Raw genomic sequence first — 23,738 nt, 5'->3', positions numbered from 1 at the left:
CACACACTGCCATCCATCGATGCTTGCTCAATGTTGAGCACAGTGAGGAAGCATCTGTAGGTAACCAGTGCAGATTTTCCCAAGCACAGCATGCAGGCTCTTCTTAATAGCTGGCAAAAACGCATGGCTAATGGTGGTAACTACATTGTAAAGTAATGTTTTATAACTGAGAATTTACTCTACCAACAGTATCATTGTGTGTTCTGAGTGGGTTATAGTTCCCATACAAATAAACAGGATACATTACCTGAAACTGAAATGCAGTATGAAGTCTAGTAAATCAAATGATTGATAGCATATCTGTCAACTAAAGGGTTGGGATTGGATTTGTCTGTAAACTGTCAAAAATACTACATACAGATGAAGAAAAGGAAGCGTTAAACTGCAGAATGTGGGGTTTTCATCACTCTTAACAAATGCACCACCATGAACAACATTAACTTTTTGATACTATTTAATACTACTAAAATACTTTTTTACTTCCATTATCTAACAGAATGTAAGAGAAGTTTTCTTAGAGGGACTGCAGAAGAATTATCCATAACACTAAGGGTGCAGATTAGTTTTCATACATTTTGAGCTCAGCATGAGCAAATCTATCCCCACATTCTTTCTATATGTGGATTACAGATTATGAAATTTCAGTATAAAATCTGTGGTTTATTCTGAGAAATCTACCTAGAACCAACTGAAAAAGAAAAAACAAAAAACTGCAATATTTGGGTTAAAAGTGCCATTGCATCAAATTAAAAGATGACACTGTATATCCTGTTAAAAGAAAAGCTGAGCATAAAACATGCTCATATAAATAAGATATGCAATCAGCAAGTTTCCAATAATGTCTTCTCACAAAATAAAATAGATATTACAGAAAGATATTAAGTTTTTTAAACATTAGCAATATCCAGTAGAGTTTTAAATGCTTATCTCAAGATGAGTTAATACAAAAGCATTGCTTCTTTGACTGATTTTCTTTACTGAGCCATTCTTTTTCAGTACATTGTTTTATTAATTTTAGAAGTCCATCGGTCCCAGAATCTACAACTCAACATTAATTGAAGTCATCTATACAATTCATTCTCAGTGTAGATGAAGCTCTAGCATTAAATATCTAACAATACCTCTTGGCTACTTAGATCTCCCTCACAATACTGTTTTTCTGCTGCTAAGGTTTCTCATTCTTACACTGTACAAAATAGAGATCATATCTGTTTTGCATTAAGACCACTACATTTAATTAAGTGTAAAAAAAGGTTTGTGCTCCATCTGTAGCTCTGCACTGGTAATTCCCATTCAGCAGAGCTACAATCTCCCATTAACAAAGTTCCTTTTACCCAAAGAACAAAGCCATGGCCAGCAGTTCAAGATAATAAAAGGTGGAGGTGAATTTAATGTGCAATGAATACAGACATTGTATTTCAGAGATTTTAACCTATGGTGTCTAAAAGACAATTGAGGATTCTGATTTAATAAAAATAATAAGAAATAATTTGATTTCAAATAAGATTTACCTTAAGGAATCCCTAAATTATCAGTTTACTTTAAAAACCAATCATTGCAAACACCACAGGATTTATAAGTATCTTTTTCTGAGAAGGTAAAGGCTTCGTCTATGATAGCTAACACATTTACAGCTTTTAAGTTTCTACTTCTGGCATCATATCAACATGCAAAGATTTTGGCCTGACTTGACTTAACACTTCTGTAGCTCTCTTCCCAACACTGACACAAAAAGTCAGCTATGGGAACATCATACTTGAGTGGCTGCAATTCATCAGTTCATGCAGAACCAAAAATACATTTTATCCAGAATTCAGGACATAACAGCAAGAGATAAGGATAAATAAAGAGATTTGGCATATAGGTAAGAGGTCTAGTTTATTTTTTTCTTTTTTAAATATTTCCACCTGCCTGTTATCAGCATATATATTAAAATTTCTATTGTGTTTTGTTTTAATTACTTTTGCCCAATTAGTTGTGATTTGGATTTGTTTTAATAACTGCAATTGAAGAAAGAGGTTTTTTTGAAATATAATGATAAGAAGGGAAGAGCAGTGAAGTCCATTAGTCATTTCACCTTGTATTTTATCAGTTCCAACTCTGACAGGGATGCACTCTTACAAAATCCCACTTCTTTCTAAACATTCACTGTAGCAAGCTAAATCCTCTACATCCCTTTTCTGCATCTCAAAAATGCTCTGGTATATTTCACCTCAAAGTAAAACTTCCCTCACTGCTCGAAGATTTCTGTGGCATGCTAAAGTGCAATGATCAAGGTTTGGATTGGACATAAGGTCACACTTGCCTGGCAAAATTCTACAGATGCAAAGCAACCATTTGCTTCAACTAGAAAGCCAGGAGTAATTCCCTTGTTTTTCAGAAGGCAATTCAAGATCTTTATCACAAGCAGCTAGGATCCAGATAAAGCACTCCCATTTGGAAGAAGTCAGATCTTAAGTATCCGATAACTAATACTTAGTTGCAGCTCCATTACAATGAAAGACTTCAGTCTCCCCTACCGAAATCACTATGGATAGCAAATGGATTTATAAGCATCATTAATATCTAAAGTGAATTTTAAATGTACATGTAATGAGGGACAGAAAAGGTAAGATATCACCAAATCTCCTTTTAATGACTGAAATCGCACAAGAGATTCTTCTGCTCTACAATCTTTGCCTCAGAAGAAAGAAATTGCTTAAATTATTCAGAATGAAAATCACGTCTGTTCTTTGCAAGGACACAACCTTCACCTCATAATTACAGTTTTGCCTGTTGTCTCTTTCCATTGGAAAGTTGAAAATTCTGACTACTTCTGTTGAAATGAGAATTCTTTTATCTTTAATTTCTATTTCACTTTTTGTTGTCAGTATGTTAAATATTGCTATACAAAAATATTTACATTTCACAGACCTTTATCATCTCAGTTTGCTTTTCTGAATGAAAGTACACTGGATAAAACAGCCACAAAGGCTTATGCACAGGCTTAAATTTCAATGGACCAGTAATTTGCTTAAATTTGAACAAGCATGCAGATCTTCATAGCATAGTATTTGAATTTTATAAACATATTAACTTCGCTATGACACTTGCTAACTTCAGATAAAAGTACATTTATGTTAACTCATTTTCTGTTAAAGTCAAAGCATGAAAATGTATGTGTTTCAAGCATTGAAAAACACCACAAATACCTCAATTTTACAAGACCACGTGCATGTAAGAACAGACACTTTCTAGTAGATGTTGGTAGTCAGATAAGTGGCCTCGGGCAGTACAAATTACTGGGCAAAAGAACTTGGCATAATACAAGATTCGATGTTTTATCTTTAAATAAGCAGACTTTTGAGTGTTGGGAAATTAAAGTCCACAAAGCAAATCTCAACTGTTAAAACTGCTTTAGTTAACTCCACTGTACTTTCATTAATATAAGAAAGGGGGGCGGAGGGGAAGATAAGTCTTTTAAAGACAAAATTACAGTTGCCACATTTTCTATTTATTGAACTGTATAACGTTTGGTCCTAAGTTACTGTTCTTAGCTAGCTTAGTTCATCACTATCCTGAAAAATCAGAAACCTTAGGATATACATCATTTTCAGTCAAATTTTTCCTAAACATCTTGACTGCTTCAGGGTTTTCTTTTACTTTTATTTTGGCAGATGAATGAATCCTTTATGATCTACATTTTAAAAAATACAGTCTTCAACCAATACGTGATGTGCTCATAAAGGCACCAGTATGCATCCAAGGTGACAGATCTTTAGAACAAACATGAATTTTTCATAGGTGTGCTTGAATGAACAAGTTTATCCCTGTGTCATCAATATACAATGGGATTCATAACCCCAAGAAACCTGAGGAGTAGACAGCAAGACAGCAAACTTGCTTTCTGCTCATCAGCATTCACAGAATAGACAAGGCTGAAGTGCATATTTTCCAGCAGTGGTCCTGATCACAAAACACTTATGCCTGCTAGAAAGAACTGTCCTAATGTAAGCAAATACAGATTCAAGATTAGATGTCTCACCAAATGTAGCAGCTGTATTAGTCTGTAGATAACCCTTCTTGTAACAAAAACATGATTGAACAGAGATAAGCATGCATTCTTACACTGATGCTTTATCCCTCCAATGTCACTAAAAAAAAAAACAAAAAAAACTAAAATCTTAAGAAGGAGGGTTATGAAGTCAAAGAAAAAAGATATAGATTTTAAAAGAAAAACAAAAAAATAACAAAAAAATAACCCTCGGAAATAATGAAATATTTCAATTTAAAAAAAAAATGTTTAAAATAGTTCATCTACTATCTTTCACAGGTAACTTCTTAGTAGTAAATATTCACTCATGCCAACAGTACTATGCAAACATAACTCCCATCAAGTCAGGCAGCATTTCATTCAAGATGAAATGCTTTTTGGTAACACTAATGAGTAAACATAAAAATGCTAAGTTTTCCGTTGTTTCTAGGCTCCAGTGAAGGCTGCCTAGTAGCTATTTTAGGTTTCTTGTCATGGCACTGTATTGAACCACTGACACCTACAGGCATAGCTGCATATATTAATTCTTTGAGAAATATCTCTGTGGTTCACTGTTATGAAGCAGGACATCCCCAAGGATAAGCCATGGGATTGCCTTGGACAAGCTGATTTGTTTGCAAAGTGCATAAGAAAACAGTGTGTATTGCACAAGTATCCGATTTCATCTGATACACTCTAGGGTATTTAATTTTTTCTGCATTACAAAGAGCTCTTTAAGCCTATGTCATTAGTCTGTTTTTATTCTGGTGCAAGGAAAATGTAGGCAACACTACTGATTCTTATGAACCTCACTGAGTGTCAGCTAAAAACCTCTGGAGATACGTTGCCTACATGTATTTCCCAATATATTGGAAATCCTGCCTGTTAATCATTTGGAGGAAGAGCTAATAAGAGTTTAATAATTTGCACAGGATAAAAGAGAAATGTGATGCATTACAGTAATATACTAACTTGTATAGCTGATTGCTTTGCTTATTTACTAATAACTTAATCGTTATAAGTAATAAGGAAGATATATTTTGAAAAGAGGTTTAGAAAGTGTTTGATCTCTCTAGAAAATTAGTTCCTTCACCCAAATTAGGCTAACTTTATGCAAACTGGAACATAGGAAGTTAAATCTGACCACCACACAAGTACTTGTGCGAAAATCATAGATCTATATTTTTAAGATAAAATAAATATTCTATGTTGCTGGTCCTTGAAGAACAACTCTTCCAGACCTTCCACAGAAGCTCCATGCATAGCCAGTGCTAGTGAAAACAATGCACAAAAATAAACTGTCTGAAAAACCTGTTTTGTCCTGTGCTTACTCTACAAAAATCACTTAAGAAAACAGGTGAAGGTGACAAATCAGGACAATGGCATCTACAAGACTAATAGATGCAAGCTTCTCTTATTTAATCTAAAAGAATTCAGTCATTTTATGATATACTGACTGTCCAAATCACTGGAGTACCCATAACCCCATGTATGAATCCTTCACAATGGCTAAGTTCAAATTACTTGGTCCAGTTCAGACAAGAAAAGCGAACTATATAAATGTACTCATTATGTTATCATGCTGAATGTTGGACTTCTTGTCTTTTAGTTATTAGCAATGTACTGAGGTCATCTTTGAAGCAGCTGACAGTAAGTGAAGAAAAATGTTTGTTTTCTGTCAAAGCTAAAAAAGGACATACACCAGGAAAAGCTGTCTATTCCTCCTAGATCTGCACAGACAGACTGAGCAGTGCCTGCATTTGCTTTGCTTTCTTGCTACCAGCTATACTACCACCCTAGATGAAAGGAAAGAAGGTTCAAGCAAGGAAATATTTAAAACAGATAATGCTGGCAATTGGTGGAAATTTGAGAAAGGTTCACAAAGGACTTCTAAGGAGAACAATACAAAACCAATAATAAAACTGACCACCTTCAGAGACCCCAAATCTTCAGAGAAGGGTGTCAAGGTCAGAGAATATTTGGAAAGCTGTGAACTGGTCAGTCACTGAGCTCATTCAACTCCCTAGTAGTTCCCTATTTGTCCACTCTTGACAGGAGTTTCTAGTTTGTCTGAGAAATATAAGTTTACACTAAAGAAAAACATTTTCTTTCTCCAAAATGCAAAACCCAGAAGGTTTCAGCTCACAACACTGTGCCTGAAAGATACAAAACACTTCCTTGCTTTTTATGGCAGCATGTAATACACACAAGCACAGGAAAGATCCTAAGCAAGTAGAAATGGATTTGGAACTCAAGACTTTACTCATGACTGAACACATACAGAGAGAGTGGGAATTAATTAAAATAATAATAAAAGAGCACTTTTCACAACAAGGAATCCTCCCTTCTTCTCATATACAAGTGTGAAAAATGCTGCATGTCAATCTCATAAGATTGACATACCAAAATATAGCATCTAACATGAAAGAGTTAATATTTTACATAGATCTTTAACACTCCTGAACATACATTTCTTAACTTCTTTCAGCATTAAAAATAAATACACTGTATGGTATTTCACATTGACAGGTATGTACTTCCACTCCAAAAGCACATAAAGAATATTAGATGACATTGTTAAAAAAGCTAATTTAACTGCTGGTTAACTCTAGTTTGAAAGAGGCATACAGAAACAACACACAATTGTTCAACATATAGTTAAAATAATAGTGGATAATACATCATCCAGACAGTTGCTTTGAGAAGACATGAAGGAACATTCTCCTCTTAAAATTTAAAGTTCTATCATGAATATAAATGTGCTAATTAGCTCCAGCTAATTTCCCTAATTCCTAGTGATTAAATTTCAGTTCCTAACTCTTGCAGACTGTACTAGTATCAGTACAGGGCTCAATGTTACTGATTACCAAGCTTTTCTATAATCTTTTTCCATTCAACAGAAAAACAAAAAACACACACACACACAAAAAAAAAAACACCTCCTTTTTAGATTTATGATAAGAAACACTTTTAAATACTTTAATATCTGCAGCACTGCAAGCTTGATGTTGTAACTATTCACTCTGATACTCTTTCTTTAAACAAATGCCAGAATTAAGGTATAACAACAATGCGAAGGACGAGAAAGATAAAAATAACAAGGTAAACACAAGCACCAGATCTGTGTTCAAGAAACATTTGGATGTTGTACTGAGGGATATGGTTTGGTGGAAAATATTGGTGATAGGTAGACAGTTGGACTGGATGATTGTGGAAGTATTTTCCAATCTTTGTGATTCTATGATTTACAAACAGTAAGCATGATATTCATAACATGACTGCACAATCCTATCTTGAAAACACTCAAGCTTCACCAAAACACAAAATCAATAGTTTTTCCATATTTCTTCTTCCCCCAGCTTGTACGTACATTATTTCCATAATGTAAATTGAAAAGTATGCCAAAGAAAGTGTGAAACTACAGTACAGATGCCCTGATCTAAGATTTACGATATTGGATTAGATGTTTTGGAAATGTCCCCAGAAATAAAATAATTCATCCATGTTGCTTTTTCATTCTTTAATCCTCTTTGCAAAGTGCTTTGTGCTACACAACTCAAAATCCCTAATGTCAATAATGAGTAGCAATAGAGCGAGGGAAGCAGGAAGACAGAACAGAAAAAAGAAGGAAAAAAAAAAAAAAAAAAAAGCTATCATATTGAAAAGAGACATTTAAAAGCTTTTGGTTGAAACATTTCATGTTAAAGGGCTGATAATAGCAGGACTAGGGGAAATGGTTTTAAGTTGAAGGAGGGAAGATTTAGGTTGGATGTTAGGGGAAAGTTCTTTACTAGAAGGGTGGTTAGGTCCTGGAACAGGCTGCCCAGTGAGGTTGTGGATGCCCCATCCTTGGAGGTGTTCAAGACCAGGTTGGACAGGGCCCTGGGCAACCTGATCTAGTAAATGTGTATGTTTGGTGGCCCTGCTAGGCAGGGGGGTTGGAACTACATGATCCTTGAGGTCCCTTCCAACCTGGGTAATTCTGTGATTCTGTGATTCTGTATGTTATTTAATCTTTTTCTTGGAATCCTTTCATAGCTTATTTAAATATGAACCCAATTTCTCTTGTATACACATAGTGGTTTGCATTGCTGAAAGACCTTTAACTGTCCCCACAGTGACTGAAATCACTCTATTACATGTATTTAATTGTTGCTTTTTCAAGTATAATCTATTATAATAGACATTGTACAATTTGTACATCTGGCAAAAAAGTGTGTGGTATGACAGAGTTAAATGAACATTGCCATATTTTCAGGTAAACACACTCTATAAGCTTGCTGTACAAACAAATAGATAGGTACACAGATAGGTAGTTTTGCCAAGACTGCAGGTAATAAGCATGAATGATTAACACACAGGAAAGTTTACTTCAAAGCTACCTCTTTTCTTTTTCCCCTGCATGTGCTTCCCTCTGTTTTTACCTTATTTCCCAAATTAATTTTATTTTTTTATCTGCATTTCTTCTCATCTTGGTAATGCCAGGAATCCTCCTGGGATCTGGGGGATTTACTGAACATAAGAAACATCTGATATTGGAACAAAGCAAACAAACAAAAAAAAAAAAAAAAAAAAAAGCAACAGAGAGAACTGAAGTTTAACTTGCAACCCATGTCATACTTTGAAAAACAATCTCTTCTGTCTAATATATTCATGCTTCTTTTTAGTCAGATAGCTTAATTTGCACAGGTCATAACATGGAGCTCTGTGAGAATTACACAAGTCTGTAAATGATTTAACCCCGCTGCACTACTGCAGTGCCCAACATGACAGCTAGAACAAATGCAGATAAATATTTACATCTTGCTAATACTTCTAGATATACTTAACTAAGCAGTTCAGCACAGAAGGAAGTAGTTATGATACAAGCATAGCTCTCTCTCCCAGTTCTCTGTTTTGGGGTCATTTAACAAAGCTGTACACAAGTTCATGTTGTACATTGCTGTGGTGGAAGCTCTAAATCAGGATTATAAATAGGTGGAAATATTTGTAAAACATTGTGCTAAGTATTTAATCAATATTTTAGCAGCAGCAAATAGTTTTGATTTGCAACAAAAACTATGTACTACTCCATTGCAAAGTTACAATCTTTCTTTGAGCCAAAAGAAAAATGAACCTGGTGTGGGTAACACATTAAATACTCTTACAGGTATGGTATGGGAAAGAAAAAAAAAAAAAGAGAGAGGAAAAAAAAAAAAAAAACTTCCCTCACAAATTTCAGTGAAACGTTCTACAGTAGCTACTGTAGCTACTGCTGCTAAAAAAGAAGCCTGGCCAGAGAAGTTCCTAGCGCAACCCAGCAGCATCCTGATCCTAGACCACACAAGGAAGAGCTTGCATCTCTTTCATATACATATAAATTTTGCAGCATTCTTCTATCTTACATTAAATGTTGCTGAGTACAATAATTTAGTTTTATAACATTATTTCAATAAAGTTGCAAATTTCTCTCTCAAAAGAACAAAGTGCACCAACACTGCTGTGTCCCAATGTGTTAATGCAGTATTCCTTCAATTTTACCCCTTCTGCCTCCTTCCTGCCATATCCTAGCTTTCCTTCTTTATGCTATAGGTACCTTATCTCACAAATGCTGGTAGAAAAAAATGCTGGAGGAAAAAAAACCAGCAACATTATCACTTCACCTTTCTACTTACAGCCATCCACCTCCGCAAGTCAGTAAATCCATGCAAGTAAATCACAATGTACTCGATTCTCAATGTGAACATATATAGAGTTACTAAAATCCATCCTCCCAGAGCTACTCAGAAGTACATTGGAAGTGTAACTACAGAAACAAGGGTGATATTGTCTCCATAGATTCGTTATCCCCAGGAAAGAAAAAAGAATGATAGAAACAATTAAACAAAGGAGCTGGAGGCAACAGTAAGAAAGTTTTCTTAAAATTGTTTCTACGCTTTCTCTAATACCTCTTTTCACTGCAAGAAGAAATCTTGCTCTTTAGGTTATCCACACTTCAGTTGCATCTCTCCTCATCTAGTTTTGCAAATTCAAATGTGAAATCCCACTGATGGTATGCTATGCTAAAGATAGCATGGTCACATCTTCCCTCCCTATACAGGCATGATCCAACAGCAGTTATGCACACTTTCCATGCAATTCACATGTAATTAATTCCTTCTACATTACCAATGCAAATCTACCTAGATGTCCCGGACATCCCTCCTCTTTCCCCCTATCTTGCAGTGTGAATAAGAAATTACCAAGATATTCTGTTCTTTGCTATGCTTCAGAGACATTATCAAATTACAGTGAAAGTGAAACAAATACATTCCCGATCAGTAATCTATTTATTTTTTTCCCCTGGTTTTAATCTACAGCACATTTGTCTAGCCAAATTAAGTACTTCAGTCTTAGCACTGCATGTACAAACATATTTCCGTCATATTTGTTTCCCATTTTATGATGCTTTAATTGTTCACAAGTAATAACATAGCTGATTAATTTTTCTATTTGAGCTGCAATTATGCTTTGAAATCTAATTTGTAAGAACTAGGGATTAACTTTAATACAAACACCACAGACTTCTAAATTACAAAGCGAATTATCCTCTTGGTCCCTTCTCCCCCCCATTACTCCCTCAGAACACCTCAAACTGATATTTCTGCTGCAATAAAGCATAGGCCCAAGCCTGCCTTAAACTCCCAGCAAGATGATAAAACTCACACAATCACTGCTTGTGGCTCAAACACGACTTTAATTACAGCTTAACAACAGCAGATGCCTTTACATGTCAGAAAGTAAAATTCTGTTTCTGGAAAATTTATCAAATATCAATTGATTTTATCAATAACAATTGATTTTGTGCAAGCTTGAATCAAGCAATATTTCTGCCCCATTTTTACAGAGATAAATTCTGTAGGCTCTTTAAGTTTCGGCTCTTAAAGTTTCGGCATGCATGTGACCACGTGAATAGTCACAGCTCGCACTTCACTCATTCTCCCACCGGAGTTAAATGGGCATTTGTCTGGATTACTCAGTTCTGTATTTTAAAAACATATTCCTCTGGTGAAATCTCACAATGATTGTAAATTCTCATTAGGCAAAACTGGGCATCAAGTTTAACCATGTGTGGGTTGAGCTGCCTTCACAAATTGCTGTAGAATGGCACATGAATTGATTACTGAAACACATGTCCTTTCCAGGATTTCAGTAGCTGCCACATAAGATAATGGAGAGCACCACAATTTATAGAAACAATGTTTTTTTAGCAACATGTGCTACAATTTAGAAAAGCAATGCTTTATATGTGGATCTCCAGATAAGATAGCAGACACCCACTCACCCGGTCCTGTTCGAGCAGCTCAGCCTCCTAGAGCCTCTCAACCATTTCCGATTGCAGTGCCTACAGCAATATCTTTTTCAAGGAGTCAGGTAGGATTAAGGACTCCTAATACACACACACAACCATTCAAATATCATCACACAATAAAAAGCTCAAAATTCAAATTCAAACAAATTTCATGTCTAGTCATAACTATGTGTTAAAACATATATACTGACAATATTTTGCAATGAATACTCAAGAACATTCACTTAGACAAGTCATTCATATTCCTACTGCATGTTTCAACACAACGAAGCCCAAGTCAGTTGTACATATTTTTTATTTCACACATTAAAGGATAATTTACCAAAAAGCATCCTTTCTGTGAGTTAATGATATTTGGTACAGCACACCACCACTGTTTTCCAATTTAAGTCTGTACATCTCTCCTCCAAAGAGACCAGGTGTTGGTTGCTGTGTTTGAGTTAATTCAGTCTGACTCATAATTTTCATCAATTTAAATATAGCGGAATATCGTAAGCATTATGGTACAACACATTTTCCTTTTCTGAACCAAATGTACATTGAGCACTTGCCTTTATCTATGTATCTGGGGTGACAGTTGGCATTGTTTCAATTCAGATATCTAATTAAATGCTTCAGAATTACTGATTTTGATGTTTTTTATTTCGGTACGTTTCTGGAGTCACAGTATGAGAAAACCACATGACTAAAAATATGGCAGAAATGTTCAGTAGAGAAAATGATGATTCACAGAAAATGAAGAAAACAATGCATGAGAATGCACTGACTTTGATTTAAATTGAGTAAAAATTAGTAAAAATATTAATTTAAGTTTGAGGCACATATGGATGATCCTACTCTGAAAGACATTCTTACTAGCGACATGGTTAGAAAAAGAGTAACATTACAGAATTAGAAATGCATATAATTTTAGGGATGTGGATTGAACAGAACCATCTTTTACTGTTGCTTGAAGCTAAACCAGAGTCATTTTCTAAATTTAACTGCAGTTTACGGAGCAAGTCTTCATTGCATTGACTTCAGGTATCACTAAGAAATTAAAGACATTGATGCAATTATGTTGTCCATTTCTAGCTGATGAAGCAGGGGAAAGTTGTATTCCACATGGCCATAATTGCATTATGCCCAGTTTGCATGGTTAACTACTTAAGTCAACTTCAGTTGCACCCTCTGCCAATATAAACTATTCTAACCATTTAGTCTTCAAAAGTTTGATATATTTTGAACTCAGACAAATCATCCTTCAGCAGTTATCTTTACACATCTTCATTTCCTTAATTTTCTTTAATTAACTACACAATGATACAATATGACAGCCTTATTTTGAAGCAAGAACAATTATTCCAACAGGGAAATACTGTAGCATTCTGGACCCTTCATGCTTTGATTCAATTATGCAACCTAATTAATGTCCCACACCTTCAGCTCTTCAAGAAATACTATGAAGCACAGTCATATACCATCTGAGCACTTGTACAGGCAACCCTTAGAGATTCCCTCTCCTTGGGCATCTCCAATAACTGTGTCCTGGTTTATGTGTTTTGTTGTAAATCAATTATCTAGATTTCTTTTCTGCCAGTCTTTCTTATGAATAGCTGGTTACTGTGACTGACAAGAAACATAAAAACACTCTACAATCAGATACATAATTTCTGCCTTATTTGCTTTGCTGCACCATCTTATTTTCTTTGTACAACCATCAGCATTTTTGCAAATGTACAAAATTCATTTTCCTACTGTCAGAGGCAGGACACTGAGAAAACAATAGAAATAATAGAATTTGGTGTGTTATTGTTTGTTTGTTAAAGCAAGCAAATGGAGGTTACCAATCTGAGCAGCCTACTGAAGACATTCGTGTGGCTGCTTTATGAAATAGCAGAAAATAAAAGAAGACTAAATATTCTGTATTTCCTATTTTCTGAAATGTTTTCCATTCTAGAAATGAGTATATGAATAGAGTGAAATAACTCACTTTCCTATTATGTGCAAAAAGCACATAATGTACACTGATGTACATTGAATCTATGGAACTGTTGTGTCCATGAGCTATAGTTTGTTTTTCCCTCTGCTCTACTGCAGAGAAAAGAGGAATTGGAATAATCAAAAAATGAATTCTTAATCAAATATAACAGCTTAATGGTGCCTCTTAAATAAAAAGTTCATTTATTGTCTATCACATTGATTACATTTTTATTATCAATTTGTTCCATAGTGAAAATACTCAGTTATATATTTATTATATGCTTTTCTTTCTAGTATAAAAACTAAAGGTTCAAAAATCTAGCAGAAAATACTTTTCCAAGAAATATTTACCTTTGTTAAAAGGAAACTAGTATTTCACTAAGCCTAACTTTAACAAAGGAAAGCAACAACTATTACTGTGAAAAAAAATGGAGTTCATCCCCCATTTCTTAACTGGGATATATATAAATCTTCTGAGTTAAGAGGCACATTAACATACAGAACTCATCTGTTCACTAAGGCCCCCAGGAAAGTCATAGACTCTACCTTACTTCAGGAGGTTCCTTCCCAGACACATCTACTATGATTTCCAGTCTCTACAGAGGGTCTGACACATGAGCAAGAGACAGGCAGCACTTACACTAAGGAGAACAAAAGGAGGAAACAGCACTGAAGTTTCTTGTATTTTTAGATTTCCGTCTACAATGAGAAAAAGCTGCACAACCAACAGCAAAGGACAGGGTGCTGCAGGGTACCATGAGGATCACAAGTGCCAGGGAGGAGAGATGGCTGAGCTCCACCACACTGCTGTGCATGGTGACAAAAAGCAAAGAAGAGAGGAAAGTGGCTCATGAAGGGAATGAATGAGAACACAGAGCAAAGGAGAGATTGTCATGTGCACAACCCACCCATCAGACCTGAGCCCACAGGAGACAGGCCCACCTGGTTCCCCAAGAAGGATCTCCAGCACCCACATACATGAAGCAATTTTTGGAAAGTATTTGGCCCTTACAGAAATATATTTGATTCCTATCAGTTCAGGAAGTGATTTTGCTGACATGTGACGACTGACAATTTAAGCATGTTGCAGTACAAACTCTTTACCCAATTTTGAAGGACTTGCTTTGAAGAAATTGATATAAATTGTATCCACTCTACCTTTTATGTATTGCTTAAATGCTATGCTAAGGATACTGCAATTCAACTGATGTGTCTTTTACTGCTTTTCAACTGAGTTGGAACCACAGCTTTCAAATCAATATATTTCCAGAACAACAACAGGCATGCATATACCATCACTATTACGCAAGGAATGACGCACACTTTCAGTGTGGATCATCACAATTGTCTTGGAAACTGAAATGGTTCAATCATCTTTTATCGGATTGTCTAAACGAGTCTAAAAAGCATTCATTTTACACATTACCTAAACAAGCCTGCTTGAAAAGACTGTCAAACCAGATACAAACCTTGCAGTGGGGTACAACAACCTGACATTAGAGCATCACTCTTCATGTCATGCTAAGGGGCAGAAAAAAGAACAGTCACTTCAAGGGGAAAAAATTCTTCCCTGAAATTTATCTATATACCATACACATAAAAGATGGAGGGAGAGGAAAAGGAAAAGAAAACCTGCAAGTGAAAGAAATAGTATTTCCACTATCAGTGGAGGGGACATACTGCTGCAGTGTCTACTGCTAAAATGCACCAGCCCCCACCTCGCTGTGCTCACACCCACTGTTAGGGCTCCACAAATATTCACCAAATATGAATTAATGTTAATTGGGTGCAGTGTTTTCTGCATGGAGGAATTCAGTGACACACCTTTGCTCCATACACACTCCCAAGTCAGATGACATTTGTCAGACTGCCCCCTCTGCTGCTATCTGTTTCATAGCAACAACACGTTGGAAGGAAGGTTCAACCTCTACTGCCATACCACCAACACCTGTCCCTGATATCATCAGCTAAAATAATCTCGAAATCACAAAATCACAGAATGGCCCAGGTTGGTCCAACTCCCCTGCCAGGCAGGGCCACCAACCTCCCCATTTGCAAGACCAGGTTGCCCAGGACCCCATCCAACCTGGCCTTGTACACCTCCAGGGATGAGGCATCCACAGCCTCTCTGGGCAGCCTGTTCCCACAACTCACCACTATCATAGTAAAGAACTTCCCCATAACATCCAACCTAAACCTTCCCTCCTTCAACTTAAAACAATTTGCCCTTGTCCTGCTGTTATCCACCCTTGCAAAGAGTTTACTCCCCTCATGTTTATAGGTTCCCTTCAGGTACCGAAAGACTGCAAAGCCCAGCTCTCTCAGCCTATCCTCACAGGGGAGCTGCTCCAGCCCCCTGATCATATTCGTGACCCTCCTCTGGACCCTCTCCAACTGCTCTCTGTCTTTCTTGTACTGGGGGCTACATACCTGGGCACAGTGCTCCAGATGGGGCTTTACAAGAGCGGAGTAGAGAGGGACATGAATACAGTTCCACTAAGGTTTACACAGTATGATTGTTTTTAATTATTTGCAACTGTTTATTATCTGATTTTCATTAATTTTACTTTTTGTGTCTTGGATTATAGATTGCTTCGTTACGTAGTTTCAAAAAGCATTTTGACATAGTGTGTCCAAGACCCTAAAGCTCACCAACATTTGCTCATTCCTAGAGAAGCTGACCACTGCTTGACCCTGTGTGATATTCAGTTTTGGGACATGCAAATCATAACCACTGCGATACACAAGCAAAAGTAAGCATAATAATGAAAGCATAAAGTTTATTAGGTCATTTCAGTAAGGTAATTGCAAACACAACTAATTACAATTCATCTGTGCAGGTCAGATCACAGGGACACTGCACTGTCAAGAGAATTCAATGCGTGTTGAGGGTTTCTGATGTCTACATGTGGAGAGAAACAGTCGGTATTTGGATATTTAGACACAGAAACTGGAATCCGACTTACTTCAATTATAAGCAGATATGGGGACAAGGATCTACATGTAAAAAGCATAAGGTGACAAGACAGAAATAAATGGGACACTGCTGCTTCACAGCACTTGTTATCTCCTTGAAGCTATAGCTTTCTTCACCCTACAGTCCTACAGTTACACTGAATGTTTAGAGAAAGTTTACTAACTCCTATTAAAACATGTAAAACTTTTCCAGAAAGATGTCTGTTTCATTTCTAATATAATTGTAAGAAGTGTTGGTTTAAACATGGCAATACTGTTCTGCCATTTCATGTGTATATGTATATATAAAAACTTTTTTTTTTTTTTTTAAATGAAAGAACTCCAGTGCTTCAAGTTATATTTTCAGAATTGCAAATTGTAGCAGAGGCCGCAGCACGTTTCTTAGATGTCTGAGTGTATGATATAAGTCTAATAACTTAAAGGTTATCATCAGTCAGGTTGTAAATAATTAAATAATAAGTAAAAAACATAAAATATATTAATCTACTTTGTTAATATCATTTGGCAAAGGGGAAAAGGAGGTGATAACATAAAAGTCTTAAGTACTCACTAAACACATATAGGATTTCCCTTTGAATTCATAAAGGATTATGAAATGCTGAGACTGGTGATAGTGGAGGAAAAAAGTCAATAAAATAACAGTGGAGGCTTACTTTTTAATGGAAATGAGGCAAAAGTATACTATATTGTTTGCATTAACCACAGAACTCTGTATTTCAGAATAGTTATTCTGCAGCCTATTGCTTTCCCTATCCCTTAGTAATCAGAAAGCCATATAACAAAAACATTCCATCAAATAGATGCTAAGGGTATTTCAGACATTACTTCACATTTAGGTGACAATGTACACTGTTATTTTTTTAAATACAGGTAGTCTAGGAAGAAATGGTTCTATCACCAGGTTGAAAGGAAGGCCACAATAAGATACTGATTTAGGCCACAGACCTGTACAAAGACACAAACCTAGCACCAAGACAGATACTGGTACACTGGGAAAAGAGACTTCACACCTCCCATTAAAGACACAGTATAACTAGTAACAGATGCAACAGTGCACACATATTTCAATCTAATCCAAAAGTTTGAGGTCTAATATCTAAGTCGCAGAATTTTTGATGGTGTATTTTGTTTTGTTTTTTCCAGTGTCCAGCTTTGTATTCATCAGGATCTCCAGGACCTTCTCTGCAGGGCAGCTCTCAAGGGAGTTCTTCCCCCAGTTTGTATGAATACCTGAGATTGCCCTGAACGAAGCACAACACCTTCCACTTGGCCCTGTTAAACCTCATTAGGTTCTCATGTGCCCACTTCTCAAGCCTGTCCAGGTCCCTCTGGATGGTGCCCCTTCCTTCAGTTGTATCTACTACGCGATACAGCTTGGTGGCACCCACAAACTTGCTCAATTCCACTATCCAGGTCATTGAAAAAGAAAGTGAAGACTACCAGACCCTGGACAGACATCACTCATGACCAGTCACCACTTGGACATAGAACTGTTGACCACAACCTTCCGGTTGAAAACATGCCAAATCTCTCTGCTTTATAAAGAAGAATGTGGTATGTGACCATGTCAAAAATTGTTAAGGAACAACCATCCCATCTAACATGTTTTGGGTATGATTCTCGTCTAACATAAGATATCAAATTATACTCAGTTTCTTAGAATTTCCTTGGAAGACCACTACCACATTTTCGAGGATTCATCATAACTTATAACGCAGTAGTAAAAACAGACCCTGAAAAATACTAAAATATCTCAAATGAGATGACCATTTAGGAACTATGATCTTTCCAAAAAGCAACTAAGAACTGAGATGAATGAGAGGATTATTTAAACAAGGGTAATCATTTTGCTAAGCCTATTAAAAAGTAAATTTTTTCAGAGGATAAATGAACACTCTTTTTGTACACTTCATTACCAAAGTCTTGGATAAAAAGAAAAAAAAAAAAAAAGAAGCAGCCTAGTCACAGGTCAATTTCTGGTTATGGAACCACCAAAGTGTAACCACTGGTGAAATAGAGGAGGTGTATACACACCCACAAGAACGAAACTAGCCGTTGTTCACACTGCATTCATAAAGGACCATTTATTTGAATAACTCACTGTTTAGACGCTTCAGGTTTCAGCATCTGTTCTTTCTTCCTTGTATCCACTGTTGGGGTAAGTACTACAGCAGCACATGAGACTATTGACTGGTATGAGTCTTCTCGACCAACTGCAAAGATAAAGATCTCAGTGTTAAAGAGTGATCTCAGGGTGTATTTTAATTGCTTAAAGAAAAAAAGGATAAATAAATATATGTATATATGTAAATATATACATATAATAAGTCATACTGTGATAGCCCAAAATAGAAATGATTTTTCAGACTTTGCTGCAGTCATCTGCGAACAAAACATTACTGTTTCTATATTCATAAAGTGGCACTTCTATTTGCCATAGACTGGTACATCTATTCTCGTTTTCTAAGTTTCACCTGGAACGAAATATGATGTCAGTTTGCTATATCTCTTTGATTCCTCCGAGTCCTTAAAAGGACATGTATTTCCAATTCAAAATTAGCATAGGATGCTCTTCATTATTTTCATCACAGACTGAAAATAAGAATAGAAATTAAGGAGGATTATAATCTACTCAAAAGCAAATCTGACTGAAAAGGCCAAGCAGAAGTTGAAAGCAAGTGCTTGTTTTAGTGAACAAACCACATCAGTTTCCTATAATAATACCATAAATGTATAATATATGTCAAATGTGAACAAGAAGAACTGTGGTGGTGATTCATATTTTAAACAGATAGTCACACAGCATTTTATATGCATAACATACACCACTATGTAGGGTTTACACGTGCATATACACAGCCAACAGCACAGACTGTAACAAGGATGACTGTCACGAATTCTCGAGGATTAAAAGCCAGGAAGAACCTACTCTACATTTGTACAAGGTTGTGATAGCTGAGAATATTGAACAGTGACATTTATCAATGTAAAACTTGTTTCTGATGACGTATCATCCAACCTTCACAATCATGCGCATTTTCCCTCCTGACTGCAGACAATTTATCATTTGCACACACTTCACTTACACAAGGACTAAAACTCAAGAAAAAATTTCATCCATATTGCCTTGATTGGATGCCAATGCAGAACAGTTAATCGTGGCACATCACCCTGAGTTTTACTTAGGTTACATTCAGCATGAATTCAGCACATGTCAAGATACACTGCATGTCCAGCACACACCCTGAAGCAATGCCTAGTGCTTTAAGGCAGCTTGAGAGTAGACTGTAATAGGACAGGAAAGGACTGAGTATTTGAAATAAAGGTCTGAAACGTGAACTTTTGTTTTTTAGAGTAATTCTAATTTAGTTACTCTAAATTTGGAGTAATTTAGAGTAATGCTAATACCAAAAGAAAACTTGCCATACTGCCCACAAGTATCTAAGAGGAATATATATTACAGGTTCCTACATAGGAATACATGAAGAGAACTAATGCAAAATGCGTTGAACTAGAGAAACTATACAAAAACAAAAGAATTTCTGTCCTTCTATGTTGCACGCAACTAGCAGACAATGTATTAACATGGTGCTATTCGTTAGGCACAAAGAAAAGCACAAAGCAGTATCTTCTCACTACAACCAATGACTGAGTATGTGCAAATAAGAACATTCATATAGATGAGAATTTTTGTTTATAGAAAAAGAATTGCGAAAAGTTAGCTTTGTCAGAGGGTGATATACTGAAATTCAGCTCTTTCACTTTAACCTGAAATGCTGATTTAAGAAAAAAAAAAAAAAAAAAAAAAAAAAAAAAAAAAAAAAAATGAAGCAAATTATTATTAACAGAAGTCGTGATACCACTTGACTATCATGTCATTAATTTACTTGTAAAAGGTCTGCATGACAGCGGGAATAAACCCAGGGAGAGAAGGAACAAAGTACCTCCCCTCTCTAACAGCACGGTGCGGTGCGGCTCGGCCACGTGCGCTCCGGGAGAGGGGAAGGGAAGGGAGATTGCGAATGGGTCTAGGAGGGAAAAAAAAAAAAAAAAAAAAAAAGCAACGATCTGAGAACAAGCGGCATTTTAATGAACCCTGTGACACTAAACAGCAAAGAGAGATTTTCAACGAGAATAACAAGTCCAAATCTCACCGGTGGGCTGTGGGAGGATGGAAGTTCCAACCACGCTGTCTCCTCGCAGGGAACCGGGCAAAACCCCGTCCCCTTCCCGACCTCCCCTCCGGTGCCACCCCCTCCCCCCATTCCCATTTAAGGCAGTCCACAGAAAAGAAAAAAAAAAAAAAAAAAGAAAAGAAAAAACTTGTCTCCTTAACTCCCATTATCCCACATGATGTTCTGATGTGGAATAGCAACATGAACCAAATTACAAAACCATAATAGGTCTGCTGACATAACATAGCACAACGAAGTAGGATCACCCACTATCCATCAGGTTACAAAAGGAGTTAAAATAGAAAACTGCAGGTAACAAAGATGCCACCACTAGTCTCTAAGCCTTTATAAAATTTCATGAATGAATAAAAATCTAAAATTGCTTTTGTTTAATAATTAATTCTACATAGGGATTGTATAATCCCCTAATTTTCAGATGAAGAAAAACCCAGGTCATCTGGTGATCTACGCTTGTGGAATTTATTATCCTCCCATCCGAGACAGAGATAAGCTTTGGTACAGCTTTTGCAAGCTGCTCTGATCCCTCCCTTTTATCTCGAGCCTCTGTGCTAACAGTCAGAAGTCATTATGGGATAGTATAATTAACTCAAATGTCATGTCATGAATAGTGACAGCATTTAATTTTTATCTACTGGAGTGCATTCCTTTATTATCTGTTCATAACGTTCATTAATTTAATGAGAATGTGCTTGAATGCAGACTCATCTTTAACAATGATAGGGATGGGCTCCACTCTACTTAAGGAGACTATTTTTGTACTTCATTTCAAACTTCTCTTAAGTCTCATGTCTTTCATATGCTTTTTTTTCTTTTTTTTTTTTTTTTTTTTTTTTATGTGCCAGTGGGCAATATTACCACCCAAAAAGCCAATTAATGACTTCTACATTTTGGACTCATTAATCTGAATCTCTTAAGATTCCCAAAACAATACAAACCTCACAATATCAAACCAATACACTAAAAGATTACCCCTTTTAACCATAATCTTCTCAAGCATCCAGCTGGCATTTTAAAAGACAGTAAGAAATTAACAAATTTATCCTTACCACATGAATTTGTGAGGAAAGTAGAGAAAGCAAAGATTTTAATTACCCAAGTTGGTATTTGAAAACCTACCAATCACTGATGTAAACAGCTGCTCCAGTCTACTCTATGAAATGAGCTCTCTGCCTCTTTGCACCACAGCTTATCAACAAAAACAAACAAACAAGATACTGTTCATCTGGGTATTGTAAATTCATCTAGCTAGTTACTTTATCTTTTTTACTCCATAATTTCTAATATTCACCTTTTTGCTATATTCAGTACTCTGTGGAGATGCTTTAATTTGACTAATTTTTGCTGAGCATTTTGCCACATAATTATAATCCTGTCCTGGGGTATCACATGGAAAGTTTGCAAAATTCCTCATTACAGTCATTCACCTAACCCTTCCATTTTGACCTAGCTCCATGCTATATAAAACCAAGTTGTTGTTTTTTTCCAGCGTAAATAAAAACTATGCCCTTTGCTTGCAGTATGTAATAAGTGAGGTGAGACACGCTTGATCTAATCACTATTATATATTGTGTATATTATATATGTATATATAAAAATAAAATATTCAGGGTAATAATATGAGGAAAAGCCTTTATATCTGTAAATCATCCCAAAAATCCATATGTTCTGTGTGTATGTACTCTATAGGACCTAAGTCAACCTTTAGCATTCTCTCAACCTTCAGTTTTCAGTTGCAACAAGATCTCAAAGTGCTAACAAAAATTGCTTCCTGAGGCTGAGCTACTGCTAGGCTTGTGTATATCATCCTAAAAACAAAGCTCACCTCTCCTGTCCACACTGCGTTATAGCTTGTTCCACAGATTACGGGGAAAAAAATAAGTATGTGATATGCATACCTCTTCCAGGAGGAGACTGAAAAAATTAAGTTGTTCTCTATTATGGCGTTATGACTTTATTCAATTGGTAGATTTGAAAAAAAAAACAATTGCTGTTTCATTTAGAAACAAGTGATAAAAGAATGTAGCAACCTCAGGTTTACAGAGTAACAGTTGAGGTTGAAGGGACCTCTAGAGGCCACTGTCAAAATGTGTCATGGTTTTGTACAATTATAAAATAGCTAAAAATCTGTGCACAGCAAATAACATTGTACTGCAAAAAAAGCATGGCAGAAACTTTCTGTCTGGATATACAGTGGGAGCATCAGCAGTTGCTATTGCTATGAATAGTACAACTATTCATAGGAAAAGTCAACAGGAAAACAATCTAGGTACATCTTTAAATCTGAGTCCATCAGGACCACATCCAGGCAGCTTTAGAAGATCTGCAAGGAGAGCCCACAGCTGCACAGAAGCACTTACTGGTGTTAAGGCAGAACATCCTATGTTCTAGTTTGTGCCCACTGCCTCTAGCCTGGCACTGGGCATCACTTAGATGATGAGAGAGAACACCTAATTGTTCTCTTAGCACTCTCCCACCAATCATACACGTGAATAAGATTCCCCTTTCTCTTCTGTAGGCTGAACAGTTCTACCTTGCTCATAGGAGAAATGCTCCAGTTTCATCATTACTGTAGGCACTTGTTAGGCACTGTTAAGGAGCTCCATGCCTCTTTTGCAGAAGAGAGCCCTGCACTGATCTCAGCATTCCAGGTGAGGACTCACCAAAGCTCAGAGGAAGGATTCCCCACCTCATAATGCAGCCCAGTATACCATGGGCCTTCTTTGCTACAACGGCACAATGCAGGCTCTTGGTCAGCTTGTATCTAAAGACACCAAAGGACTTATCTGCAGAGCTGCCTTGCGCTGACTAACTAGCTGTCAGCATGCACTAGTGCCTTGGTTTACACTCCTTGGGTTGTTTCTCCCCAGATGTAGGACTTGGCAATTTCCCGTGTTGAATCCCATGAGGCTTCTATCAGCTTATTTCTCCTGGTCTGCATGGCAGCAAGACCCTCTGGACTGCAATCTACTCTCACTCAGTTCTGTGCCCTCTGCAATGTATAATACAGTTAACGACTTCTGAAAAAAATAAATTTTTAAAAAAATGGATAATTCACATGCAAGTGAGATGACATTCTCACATGTGATGATATTTTCCAGTAAACCTGCATCTCCTTTATTCACAATTCAATGATTACGTAGTTTAGCCAATAATTATAGCAAAATAATACAACTGAAAGGACATCTTTACTATGCACTATCATTAACTAATATTTATCTTAATGAAATAAAAGATATGTACCAACTACAAGTCATATAAAGAA

The 23,738-nt window shown here is 36.3% G+C and overlaps 1 protein-coding gene across 4 annotated transcripts in view; it reads right to left on the bottom strand.

Annotated features, from left to right (window-relative positions):
- The window catches only part of CCSER1 (coiled-coil serine rich protein 1), a 581,898-nt gene that overhangs the window by 408,801 nt on the left and 149,359 nt on the right, over positions 1–23,738 (bottom strand). For all 4 annotated transcript variants that reach the window (XM_015861337.2, XM_032444181.1, XM_015861338.2 and 1 more), the window contains exon 5: positions 18,382–18,493. In XM_015861337.2, the coding sequence (XP_015716823.2) occupies positions 18,382–18,493 (112 nt within the window). The remainder of the gene's footprint in view (positions 1–18,381; positions 18,494–23,738) is intronic.

Source organism: Coturnix japonica, chromosome 4, assembly GCF_001577835.2.
Source record: "Coturnix japonica isolate 7356 chromosome 4, Coturnix japonica 2.1, whole genome shotgun sequence".
Classification (NCBI taxonomy): Eukaryota; Metazoa; Chordata; class Aves; order Galliformes; family Phasianidae; genus Coturnix; species Coturnix japonica.
This window is presented reverse-complemented; position numbering and strand designations above follow the sequence as displayed.